The sequence below is a fragment of the Malaclemys terrapin genome, chromosome 15 (assembly GCF_027887155.1).
Source record: "Malaclemys terrapin pileata isolate rMalTer1 chromosome 15, rMalTer1.hap1, whole genome shotgun sequence".
Lineage (NCBI taxonomy): Eukaryota > Metazoa > Chordata > Testudines > Emydidae > Malaclemys > Malaclemys terrapin.
Genome location: NC_071519.1, coordinates 2,419,605 through 2,432,750, shown reverse-complemented (window position 1 = coordinate 2,432,750; position 13,146 = coordinate 2,419,605). Strand labels below are relative to the sequence as shown.

The window sequence follows — 13,146 nt, the reverse complement described above, 5'->3', positions numbered from 1 at the left end:
AGTTCCTCCTCTATCTTGGTGGGTCCTGCGCTTATCGGTGGATTTTCTTGCCTCAGAGATTCACCATGTGATTTGGGGGAACAGCCCAGAGACCTTCCCCTCTGGAAGAACCCACAGTCCAGGTCAATTGGGAGGTTTGGGGGGAACCCGGGCCCGCCCTCTACTCTGGGTTCCAGCCCAGGGCCCTGTGGACTACAGCTGTCTATAGTGCCTCCTGTAACAGCTGCATGACAGCTACAACTCCCTGGCCTACTTCCCATGGCCTCCTCCAAACACCTTCCTTATTCTCACCACAGGACCTTCCTCCTGGTGTCTGATAACGCTTGTGCTCCTCAGTCCTCCAGCAGCACACCCTCTCACTCTCAGCTCCTTGCACCTCTTGCTCCCAGCTCCTCACACTCGCACCACAAACTGAAGTGAGCTACTTTTAAAACCCAGGTGCCCTGATTAGCCTGCCTTAATTGATTCTAGCAGCTTCTTCTTAATTGGCTCCAGGTGTCCTAATTAGCCTGCCTGCCTTAACTGGTTCTAGCAGGTTCCTGATTGCTGTAGTGCAGCCCCTGCTCTGGTCACTCAGGGAACAGAAAACTACTCATCCAGTGACCAGTATATTTGCCCTCTACCAGACTCCTGTACCCCACTGGTCTGGGTCTGTCACACTATCTATCTATCCATCCCCAACCACCCCTTCTATCTATCTATCTATCTATCTATCCCCATCCACCCCTTCTATCTATCTATCTATCTATCCCCATCCATCCCCTCTATCTATCTATCTATCTATCTATCTATCTATCCCCATCCATCCCATCTATCTATCTATCCCCATCCACCCCCTCTATCTATCTATCCCTATCCACCCCCTCTATCTATCTGTCTATCCCCATCCATCCCATCTATCTATCTATCTATCTATCTATCCCCATCCACCCCCTCTATCTATCTATCCCTATCCACCCCCTCTATCTATCTATCTATCCCCATCCATCCCATCTATCTATCTATCTATCCCCATCCACCCCCTCTATCTATCTATCCCCATCCACCCCCTCTATCTACCTATCTATCTATCTATCCCTATCCACCCCCTCTATCTATCCATCCCCATCCACCCCCTCTATCTATCTATCTATCCCCATCCACCCCCTCTATCTATCTATCTATCTATCCCTATCCACCCTCTCTATCTATCTATCTATCCCTATCCACCCTCTCTATCTATCTATCTATCTATCCCCATCCACGCTATCTATCTATCTATCTATCTATCTATCTATCTATCTATCTATCCCCATCCACCCCCGCTATCCATCTATCCCCATCCACCCCCGCTATCTATCTATCCCCATCAATCCCCGCTATTTATCTATCTATCTATCTATCCCCATCCACCCCCTCTATCCATCCCCATCCACCCAATCTATCTATTTATCTATCTATCTATCCCCATCCACCCCCACTATGTATCTATCTATCCCCATCCACCACCACTATGTATCTATCTATCCCCTTCCACCCCCTCTATCCATCTATCTATCTATCTATCCCCATCCACCCCCACTATCTATCTATCTCTTAATCTATCTATCTATCCATCCCCATCCACCCCGCCGCTCTATCTATCCCCATCCACCCCCTCTATCTATCTCTCTATCCATCCCCATCCACCCCCGCTATCTATCTATCTATTTATCCCCATCTACCCCCGCTATCTATCTATCCATCCCCATCCACCACCCCCTCTCTATCTATCCCCATCCACCCCCTCTATCTATCTATCTATCTATCTATCTATCCATCCCCATCCACCTCTGCTATCTATCTATCCCCATCTACCCCCTCTATCTATCTATCTATTTATCTATCTATCTATCTATCTATCTATCTATCTATCCCCATCCACCCCCGCTATCTATCTATCTATCCCCATCCACCCCCTCTATCTATCTATCTATCTATCTATCTATCTATCTATCTATCTATCTATCTATCTATCCCTATCCACCCCCTCTATCTATCTATCTATCTATCCCTATCCACCCCCTCTATCTATCTATCTATCTATCCCCATCCACCTCTGCTATCTATCTATCTATCCCCATCTACCCCCTCTATCTATCTATCTATCTATCTATCTATCTATCCCCATCCACCCCCGCTATCTATCTATCCCCATCCACCCCCTCTATCTATCTATCTATCTATCCCTATCCACCCCCTCTATCTATCTATCTATCTATCTATCTATCTATCTATCCCCATCCACGCTATCTATCTATCTATCGCCGTCCACCACCTCTATCTATCTATCCATCCCCATCCACCCCCTCTATCTATCTATCCCCTTCCACCCCCTCTATCTATCTATCTATCTATCTATCTATCTATCTATCTATCTATCTATCCCCTTCCACCCCCCTCTATCTATCTATCTATCTATCTATCTATCTATCTATCTATCTATCTATCTATCTATCCCTATCCACCCCCTCTATCTATCTATCTATCTATTCCCATCCACCCCCTCTATCTATCTATCTATCTATCTATCTATCTATCTATCTATCTATCCCCAGCCACCCCCGCTATCTATCTATCTATCCCCATCCACCCCCACTATGTATCTATCTATCCCCATCCACCACCACTATGTATCTATCTATCCCCATCTACCCCCTCTATCTATACATCCCCATCCACCCCCTCTATCTATCTATCTACCTATCTATCCCCATCCACCCCCTCTATCTATCTATCTATCTATCTATCTATCTATCCATCCCCATCCACCCCCGCTATCTATCTATTTATCCCCATCTACCCCCGCTATGTATCTATCTATCTATCTATCTATCTATCCATCTATCCCCATCCACCACCACTATGTATCTATCTATCCCCATCTACCCCCTCTATCTATACATCCCCATCCACCCCCTCTATCTATCTATCTATCTATCTATCTATCTATCTATCTATCTATCTATCCCCATCCACCCCCTCTATCTATCTATCTGTTAATCTATCTATCTATCCATCCCATCCACCCCGCCTCTCTATCTATCCCCATCCACCCCCTCTATCTATCTATCTATCTATCTATCTATCCATCCCCATCCACCCCCGCTATCTATCTATTTATCCCCATCTACCCCCGCTATCTATCTATCTATCTATCTATCTATCTATCTATCTATCTATCCATCCCCATCCACCCCCGCTATCTATCTATCTATTTATCCCCATCTACCCCCGCTATGTATCTATCTTTCGATCTATCTATCTATCTATCTATCTATCCATCTATCCCCATCCACCCCCGCTATCTATCTATCTATCCATCCCCATCCACCACCCCCTCTCTATCTATCCCCATCCACCCCCTCTATCTATCTATCTGTTAATCTATCTATCTATCCATCCCCATCCACCCCCCCTATCTATCCCCACCCACCCCCGCTATCTATCTATCTATCCATCCCCATCCACCCCCTCTATCTATCTATCTATCTATCTTTCTATCCATCCCCATCCACCTCTGCTATCTATCTATCCCCATCTACCCCCTCTATCTATCTATCCCCATCCACCCCCTCTATCTATCCCCTTCCACACCCACTATGTATCTATCTATCCCCATCCACCCCCGCTATCTATCTATCTATCTATCTATCTATCTATCTATCTATCTATCCCCATACACCCCCCTCTATCTATCCCCATCCACCCCTTCTATCTATCTGTCCCCATCCAACCCCTCTATCTATCTATCTATCTATCTATCTATCTATCTATCTATCTATCCCCATCCACCCCTTCTATCTATCTATCCCCATTCCACCCCTCTATCTATCTATCTATCTATCTATCTATCTATCTATCCGCATCCACCCCTTCTATCTATCTATCCCCATTCCACCCCTCTATCTATCTATCTATCTATCTATCTATCTATCTATCTATCTATCCCCATCCACCCCCTCTATCTATCTATCTATTCCCCACAGATGGCCGTGTGTTCGAATCCTGCTGGGGATCCTTCACCTCCCCTAGCGGGCTCTGGGTCCCAAAGGGTTAAAGATCCCTGCTTCCCCCCCCCTCCCAGTCCAGAACAGGTGGTGCCTCCAGCCTTCCCATGGCAGCTGTGGAACGTGGCCCCCTCCCCCGCCCCGGAACCCTCCCCCTTCCCCCCCCCACATACACTCCAGTGACAGCTGGTGGGACCAATGGGGCGGCTGGTGGGGGGCGGGCGTGCTGGGTGGCAGCTGGGCCTCAAGGAGACACACGGACACACGGACGCAGCCATGGCGCGGGCGGCCCCAGTGCTGGTGACCCTCTGGCTTCTCCCGACAGTGGGTAAGCTCAGCCCCCCCCCCCTCGAGCCAGGCCCCAGCTAGAGAGCAGGGCGTGGGGCCAGAGAGGGGGCCCTGCAGGCGGGGACAGATGGGGCCCCAGCTAGAGCAGGTAGAGCACTGGGGCGAGATATGGGAACAGAGATTGGATGTAGATGTGGGGGCGGTTGAGGGATAGTAGAGGGGGTCGGGGGGATGGACGGAGGGGGTGGATGAAGATGAATGGGAGGGTTGGGGGATGGACAGGTGGGGAGGATGGATGGATGGATGGATGGGTGGGGTGGATGGGGATGAATGGGAGCGGGGATGGATGGATGGATGGGGGTGGATTGGGATGAATGGATGGGGAGATGGATGGATGGATGGGGTGGATGGGGATGAATGGGAGCGGGAATGGATGGATGGGATGGATGGGGATGACTGGGTGAGGGGATGGGGATGAATGGGGGGATGGATGGATAAACAGAGGTTGTGTGGGGATGGATGTATGGGTGGGAGTGGATGGATAGATAGAGGGGTGTGGGGACAGACAGATTGAAGACTGGAGGGGACAGATAGCTGTGTAGGGGGATGGATGGATGGGTGGATGGATGGATGGCTGTGTTTGGGGACGGATAGATGGATGGGTGGATGGATGGATGGCTGTGTTTGGGGATGGATGGATAGCTGCGTATGGGGATGGAAGGATGGAGGGATGGATAGAGACATAGAGGTGTCTGGGTGGGGATGGATAGATTGATAGAGGGAACATGTGGGGAGGAATGGATGGATAGGGAGGGAGGGAGGGATAGAGACAGAGGTGTGTCTGGGTGGGGATGGATAGGCAGAGGGGCCGTGGGGATGGATGGATTGACGGGTGTGGGGGGATGGAGGGATGGGTGGAGAGATAGAGGTTTGTCTGGGTGGGGATGGATAGAGGGAACGTGTGGGGAGGGGGGGTGGATGGATGATGGATGGAAAGATAGTCGGCTCACTAGTTAGCTATGTCCCATGGGGCAGTACCAGGCTGCAGGGGGGTGTGATGGGGAACCACACACACACACAAACACACACACACACATTTTCTCTCCCGGCAGTGGCGGGTGGCTTGGAGACCGAGGAGCGTCTCCTGGAGAAGATATTTGAGAACTACAACCCCAACGTCCGCCCCGCCCGCACCCTCACCGACAAGGTGTTCGTCCGGGTGGGCATGTCACTGTCCCAGCTCATCAGCCTGGTGAGGAACCAGAGTTCTAGATCAGTCACCAGCACTCCTAGAATGTTCTAGACCAGGTTCTAGGTCGCCTACTGGGACAGAGCTCCTGGTCCTTTGCTGGCCAAAAAGAGACCCCATTCTAAATTAGCTTACATGTGGGATGGTGGATCAGCCGCTCATACTGTTCTAGACCATGTTCTAGACCAGTCTAGTGCCTGTAGCTCCTGGTCCTCGATGGCCCCGAAGGGATTGCAATCTAGATTGGCTTCGGGGCGGGGGGGCTGCTCAACCATCAAACCTTTTCTAGCTCAGCTGTATGGCACGGCCACTCGCGCTGCCCAGAGAAGACTGTCCTCTAGGTTTGCCCCCTGGTTACCAAGGCAGTTTCAGGCTGTGTTCTAGAGTGGCCTAGAACATAGCAATTCCTGATCGATACTGGCCAGTGGGTGCTGTGTTCTGAGATGACTTCCCTGGCGGCAGCCTAGACCAATCACCCCCCAGTGCTATCCTATACCTTGCTCTAGAGTAGCCTAGAACAGAACAGTTTTCCCCAATGACGTTCCAGAGCCATTCTAGCCCATGTTCTAGAGCGGCCCAGCTCTCCTGTGCTGCACTGACTGTGTTCTAGATTAGATTTCCAGTAGTTTCTTTCCACGCCAGGGCCCAAAGCCACGCTAGAGCGACCTAGAATGCAGTTGCTTCAGCTGTGACACCTGGGCCTCTCGTTCTAGATTTCTTTTTGAGGCAGCTAGCGCCCGTGGGGGGTGGGGGAGGGCAGCAGGACCCCCGGCTCTGGCAGGGAGAGGGTTAAGGACCTCTCACCCGCCCCCTTGGCCCGCGGACAGAGACAGCAGCTGTCACGGAGCCCGTCCCGGGCGCGTTATAAATAGCAGTGGATGGGGAAGAGGGGGAGGAAATGGGGCTGGAGGGGGAGGGGCAGCTGGATACATGCATGGGGTTGGCACCCCAGGCGGGAGTCCATCTCAGTCCCATCTGCCCCCCATAAACCCACCCCCATTGTCCAGTGCCCCCCAAAAGGGCCCTATCCCTCCCAAGATCCCCCCCCACCGGGAGGGGCATTCTCAAGGGGGTTACACGGGGGGAGGTACCGATCCTGGGGAGGGGGCAGGATTCTGGAGGCGAAGGGGGTATCCCCCGAATGACTTTTTAACCTTTTCTTACACACACCCCAGAATGAAAAAAACGAGGAGCTGACCACGAAGGTGTATATGGACCTGGTGGGTACCTTCCCCCCACCCACCCCAAAATATTTCCATGCCTACTGCCCCCCTCGCCCGTATCCCATCCCAGACTGGGGGCTGGGGCTGCGTTCGCACCTGCGCAGGTAGCTGGCACCACCTGCTGGCTGCTGGGGGGAAGTGCAGGGGTAGATTTCTGGTTGGGGGGGCTCTGTGGGTTATAAAAGGGGGGGGCCAATGAGGAAAGGGGCCCCAGCTCTGCTTCCTTATTTATAACAGGAGCTGGGGCGGGGGGGCGGGGCTGGTCCATTCCCAGCTCAGCCACAGATGGCGGGCAGGTCACTGCGTGCCTCGGTTTCCCCATTTGTGCCATGGGGCAAACAGCTCTGCCCAGCCTCACATGATGGGGTGAGACTGGGAGGAGAAACACAGGGGGAGGAGCTCTTTCTTTCTTTCTTTCTTTCTTCTCACTATTCCCTTTTTCTTTCCTTCTTTCCCACTCACCCCTGTCTCTTTCCCCTCTCCCTGCATCCCTCCCTCTTGGCCGTACCCAGGAGTGGACGGACTATCGCCTGAGCTGGAACGTGTCCGACTTTGACGACATCACGTCCATCCGGACCTCGTCCGACAAAGTCTGGCTCCCGGATATCTACCTCATGAACAAGTGAGCCGGGCGGGGGACAGAGGCCCTGGGACAAGCTGGTGGCCTTCGCCTGCGTGGCGCCTCTTCCTTCTTCCTTCTTCCTTCTTTCTTTCTTTCAGTAACGATGGGAATTTCGACATCGCCTTGGCTGTGAATGTTTTGGTGTCTCACGTTGGGACCGTTCGCTGGCTTCCCCCAGCCCTCTACCGCAGCAGCTGCAGCATTCAGGTGAGCTGAGCACCCGGCTGGGGGCGCTGTGCAGTGGGGGGCCCAGCAGGGGGTGCTGTGCAATGGGGGGCCCAGCAGGGGGCGCGGTGCTGCAGTGGGGGGCCCAGCAGGGGGCGCTGTGCAATGGGGGGCCCAGCAGGGGGCGCGGTGCTGCAGGGGACAGAGGGGGCCAGCAGGGGCGCGGTGCTGCAGTGGGGGGCCCAGCAGGGGGTGCTGTGCAATGGGGGGCCCAGCAGGGGGCGCGGTGCCGAGGGGGGCCCAGCAGGGGGTGCTGTGCAGTGGGGGGCCCAGCAGGGGGCGCGGTGCTGCAGGGGACAGAGGGGGCCAGCAGGGGCGTGGTGCTGCAGTGGGGGGCCCAGCAGGGGGTGCGGTGCAGTGGGGGGCCCAGCAGGGGGTGCTGTGCAGTGGGGGGCCCAGCAGGGGGCGCGGTGCTGAGGGGGGCCCAGCAGGGGGTGCTGTGCAGTGGGGGGCCCAGCAGGGGGTGCTGTGCAATGGGGGGCCCAGCAGGGGGCGCGGTGCTGAGGGGGGCCCAGCAGGGGGTGCTGTGCAGTGGGGGGCCCAGCAGGGGGCGCGGTGCTGAGGGGGGCCCAGCAGGGGGTGCTGTGCAGTGGGGGGCCCAGCAGGGGGTGCTGTGCAGTGGGGGGCCCAGCAGGGGGCGCGGTGCCGAGGGGGGCCCAGCAGGGGGTGCTGTGCAGTGGGGGGCCCAGCAGGGGGCGCGGTGCTGCAGGGGACAGAGGGGGCCAGCAGGGGCGCGGTGCTGCAGTGGGGGGCCCAGCAGAGGGCGCTGTGCAGTGGGGGGCCCAGCAGAGGGCGCTGTATCCACACCGTCTCTCCCCTGCCCAGGTGACCTACTTCCCCTTCGACTGGCAGAACTGCAGCATGGTGTTCCAGTCGTACGCCTACGGTGCCGCCGAGCTCGGCCTGCTGCACCCGCTAGACGAGGACGGGCGCGAGGTGCGGGAGATCGTTGTCTTCGACAACACCTTCATCGGTGAGCCGGGCACGCCGCACACACACACATACAACTACACACACAGGGCTATGCACACACACAGCTACACACACGCACACACAGAGACCTACACACGCACAGCTACACGCAGACACACACAGAGACACGCACAGCTACACATGCATACAGACACACATATACAGCTACACACAGAGACACACACACAGCGACACACATACACACAGCTACACACAGAGGCACACTCACAGAGCTACATGCACGCACAGTTACACACAGAGACACACAGCTACACACAGCTACATGAACACACAGAGCAACGCACACACACTGCAGAGCCATGCATGCACCATCACAACACTCACACAGAGCTATAAACACACACACACAGAGCTACAAATGCACAATCAAAACACACACCTACACAAACACACACACAACACATGGAGCTACACACACACAGAGCCACGCACACACAACCACAACACACACACAGCTACACACAAATAGAGTTACACACACACCCCTACACATGCACAGCTACTCACACAACACACTATCATCTCAAACACGCACAGAGCTACACACACATGGCCATCTCTCTGTCACACACACACAGCCAGGCATGCACAACCACAACACACACAGAGCTACAGAGAGAGAGAGAGGTACACACACAGAGCCATATCTCACAACACACCAAGTAACACACACACAAACAGAGCTACACACATACATTGACAACCACAACACACACAGAGCGACGCACACAGGAACAACCACAACACACAGGTACACACACACGCAGGGTGTCACACACATGACCACAACACACACAGAGCAACACACACACACAACTGTCATGCACACAGCAAAAAACACCCACAGCGATACACACACAAAGCCACAGCACGCACAGAGTGACTCACACGGAGCGACACACATACAACATGACACACACAGCACCACCCACATGCACGCAGTTGCTTGACACACAGACACAACCTGCACAACATGCCAATCCCTGCATAGTCTGGATAGTGATCCCACTACTGCCACCAATTGTCTCTGGGCCCCACTCCCCTGCCACTCCCAGTGGGGTGACTCTGGATTGGCACCCCTTTGCCCTGACCCGCTTCTCTGCCCTCCAGACAACGGGCAGTGGGAGATCCGGCACAAGCCAGCGCGGCGCAACACGCTACCTGGGGATCCACAACACGAGGACCTGACCTTCTACCTCATCATCCGCCGCAAGCCGCTCTTCTACATCATCAATGTCATCATCCCCTGCATCCTCATCACCATCCTGGCCATCTTCGTCTTCTACCTGCCCCCCGATGCCGGTGGGTGCTGGGCAGACGGGCACAGGCTGCCCCGGTGCAGTGGGGGGTGGGGGAAGTGCCGGACCCATTCCGGGTGCGGGGGCAGGAATCCGGTGCCAGGTTTTCCTCTCCTCCCAGGAACCGCCCCCCTTTCCAGGGGGCTGAGGAATCCAGTGCCGGGACTCCGGTCTCCCTCAGCAGACCTGAGTCCATGCTAGATGGGCCCCTTGGCACACCAGAGGCCAGGTTAGATGGGCCCCACAACCCCCTGTCTCTGGGGACAGACCAGAGGCCATGTTAGATGGGCCCCACAACCCTCTCTCCATGGGGAGAGATCAGAGGCCAGGCTAGATGGGCACAGGTCTCCCAGTCCTCCCCGGGCCTGGCTGATGCCCCCTCCACGGTCTCCGCCCAGGGGAGAAGATGACCCTGTCCATCTTCGCCCTGCTCACCCTCACCGTCTTCCTGCTGCTGCTGGCGGACAAGGTGCCGGAGACCTCGCTGGCGGTGCCCATCATTGTCAAGTACCTCATGTTCACCATGATCCTGGTGACCTTCTCCGTCATCCTCAGCGTGGTGGTCCTCAACCTGCACCACCGCTCGCCCAACACCCACGACATGCCCTTCTGGGTCAGGCAGGTAATGCGCCCCCGCCACCCCCTTCCCTTCCCCACCCCCGGCTCCCACCTGGCCCCAATGCGGAGACTGGCTGGCTCAGGGGGCCGGGGAATGGGATATGAGCCTGCCCCAGGGCCGGGTTCTCATGGAGGGGTTCTGGATTCTCTCTCCTGGGCAGATTTTCATTCACCGGCTCCCACGGTACCTGGGGCTGCAGCGGCCAAAACCGGAGGCCATCCTGAAACCTCCCCCAGCCCCCAGACGGGAACTGGGGGTCAAGAGCAACCGAGGCACAGACGAGTATTTCATCCGCAAACCCACCTGTGACTTCCTCTTCCCCAAGCCCAGCAGGTCAGATGGGGGGCGCTGTGGGGCAGGGAGCAGGGCGGAGGGCTCAGCAGGGGGCGCTCTCCCCTGGCAGGCAGGGCTGGCCCCAGGGCAGCGCTAGGGGGCGCTGTGGGGCAGGGATTTTCAGCGTTTTCTTCTGTCTCTCTGAATTCCCCTGTGGCGTTTCAGCCAGATGCGAGGTTCTCCTTTCCTTCCTGGCCTAAAAGGCTGTGCAGGTGTTAAGCAGCCCTCGCACCCCACCCCAGAGGTGGCCGCATCTCAGCCCCGGGCGAGGGGTCCCCAGGTAACCAGCCGCCCCGCCCCAGAGGTGGCCACGGAGGTCTTGACGGCTCTTTCTGGTTCTCCCTTCAGGTTCTCCCAGGACCCCTTCTCGCAGGACCTGCGGCGCTTCATCGACGGGCCGAGCGAATGCCTCGTCCTGCCACCCGACCTCAAGTCCGCCATGGACGCCGTCACCTACATCGCCCGGCAGCTGCAGGACCAGGAGGACTATGACACGGTGAGTGGGGACCGGCCGGCTGCCCATCACCCGTGGACTCTGACTCCGGCCCCAGCCAATGCCCCCCGACCCCCGGTCCACAGGATCAGAGCTTGTCTGTCTGTCCAGCGCCAAGCACAGTAGGCAGGTTTGGGAGGGTTGGCGGGGGAGGGTTGGGAGCCCCTATGGGTCAGGGTTAAGGGGGCCCAATGGCGCAGTCCTGGGGGGTTGGGGGAGGTTTAGGGGGGTCAGTGGGGCAGGGTTGGGGGCCACAATGGGGCAGGGTTATGGGGCAGCAAATGGAACAGACTTCAGGGGGTGGGGAGGTTTATGGGGGTCAGTGGGGCTAGGTTAGGGGTCACTAGGTGCACCTACTCAGCAGAGCATTAGGGGGCCACAAGGAGCAGCCCCCCATGTCACTCCCCCTGCCCCCATCTCCCCCCAGCTCAAGGAGGACTGGCAGTACGTGGCCATGGTCGTCGACCGTCTCTTCCTCTGGACCTTCATCACCTTCACCAGCGTCGGGACCCTCACCATCTTCCTTGACGCCAGCTACAACCTGCCCCCCGCGCACCCGTTCCCGTGATGGGGCTGCGCCGTGAATCTGGAGTCACTCCCAATCGCTTTCACACTCCACCGGGGATCAGCGGAGTGACTCCGGATTCAGCCCCCCGCCCCCCCCCGGAGCTGAATGGAGTCAGTTCTGCCTGTGACCTCCAGAGGGCGCTGTGAGGTGGTGGTGGCTGTTTTCTGGGGCTGAATAAATCCCACAATTTGGTTCACAGTAAAAACGGGTCATTCAGCTTCATTGAATCCGGTGTCTAGTGGATTAGAGTTGGGGAAGGGGGCACCGCTGGGAGCCAGGACTCCTGGGTTCTCTCCGTGGCTCTGGGAGGGGACTGGGGACTGGGGGCTGGTGGGTTAGAGCAGGGGGGCTGGGAGCCAGGACTCCTGGGTTCTCTCCCCGGCTCTGGGAGGGGAGTGGGGGCTGGTGGGTCAGAGCAGGGGGGCTGGAAGCCAGCGTTGTTAATCATCAGCTAAAGTTTTACATCGGAATCTGCTGATGCCTAAATGAAAAAGATTCACAGGGCAGAGACTGGCTGGTTCTGGGGGGCAGTGAATGGGGCAGGGGCCTGTCCACTCTAGGGGGTGCTGCCTCTGGGGGGCTGTCTTGCTCGGCAGGGGGTAGGAATTCCTAGCCGCAGTGGGTCCTTTGCCTGTGGGGTGGAGGGCGGGTGGAGGGGTCAGGGTACAGAGCAGACATGTCCCGTGACGTTCAAGAGCTCTGCATTCCCTGAGACTCACCGTTGGCCCCCATTCGGGGCCTTACACATTAATGGGGCTCTCCAGCTAATGGCCAAGGGAAGCCAGGACTCCTGGGTTCTCTCCCCTGCTCTGGGAAGGGAGTGGGGCTGGTGGGTCAGAGGAGGGGGGCTGGGAGCCAGGACTCCTGGGTTCTGTCCCCGGCTCTAGGAGGGGAGTGGGGCTGGTGGGTCAGAGCAGGGGGGCTGGGAGCCAGGACTCCTGGGGTCTCTCCCCGGCTCTGGGAGGGGAGTGGGGGCTGGTGGTTAGAGCAGGGGGGGCTGGGAGCCAGGACACCTGGGTTCTCTCCCCGGCTCTGGGAGGGGAGCGGGGGCTGGTGGTTAGAGGGGGGGGGGCTGGGAGCCAGGACTCCTGGGTTCCATCCCCAGTTTGCGGCCATTGTGTGTTTTGAACTCCCCTCTGACCTACTAAAACCCGCTCCCACCGCTGGGGAGAGAACCCAGGAGTCCTGAATCCCACCCTACTCCCCT

General features: G+C 56.8%; 1 protein-coding gene across 1 annotated transcript; it reads left to right on the top strand.

Moving 5' to 3' along the window:
• The first annotated feature begins 4,289 nt into the window (after positions 1–4,289).
• CHRNB1 (cholinergic receptor nicotinic beta 1 subunit) lies at positions 4,290–12,216 on the top strand. Its single transcript, XM_054005429.1, has 11 exons — positions 4,290–4,356; positions 5,429–5,568; positions 6,741–6,785; positions 7,301–7,410; positions 7,509–7,617; positions 8,461–8,608; positions 9,739–9,930; positions 10,325–10,548; positions 10,706–10,878; positions 11,227–11,374; positions 11,799–12,216. Exons 1-11 carry the CDS (start codon positions 4,305–4,307, stop codon positions 11,937–11,939), a joined length of 1,482 nt encoding a protein of 493 aa, XP_053861404.1. The 5' UTR covers positions 4,290–4,304; the 3' UTR covers positions 11,940–12,216.
• Positions 12,217–13,146: the final 930 nt, after the last annotated feature.

Coding starts and splice junctions, on each gene's coding strand:
- CHRNB1 (XM_054005429.1), top strand. CDS start 4,305: ATGGCGCGGGCGGCCCCAGTGCTGGTGACCCTCTGGCTTCTCCCGACA. Junction 5,569..6,740: donor TGTCCCAGCTCATCAGCCTG/GTGAGGAACCAG, acceptor CACACACCCCAG/AATGAAAAAAACGAGGAGCT. Junction 11,375..11,798: donor ACCAGGAGGACTATGACACG/GTGAGTGGGGAC, acceptor ATCTCCCCCCAG/CTCAAGGAGGACTGGCAGTA.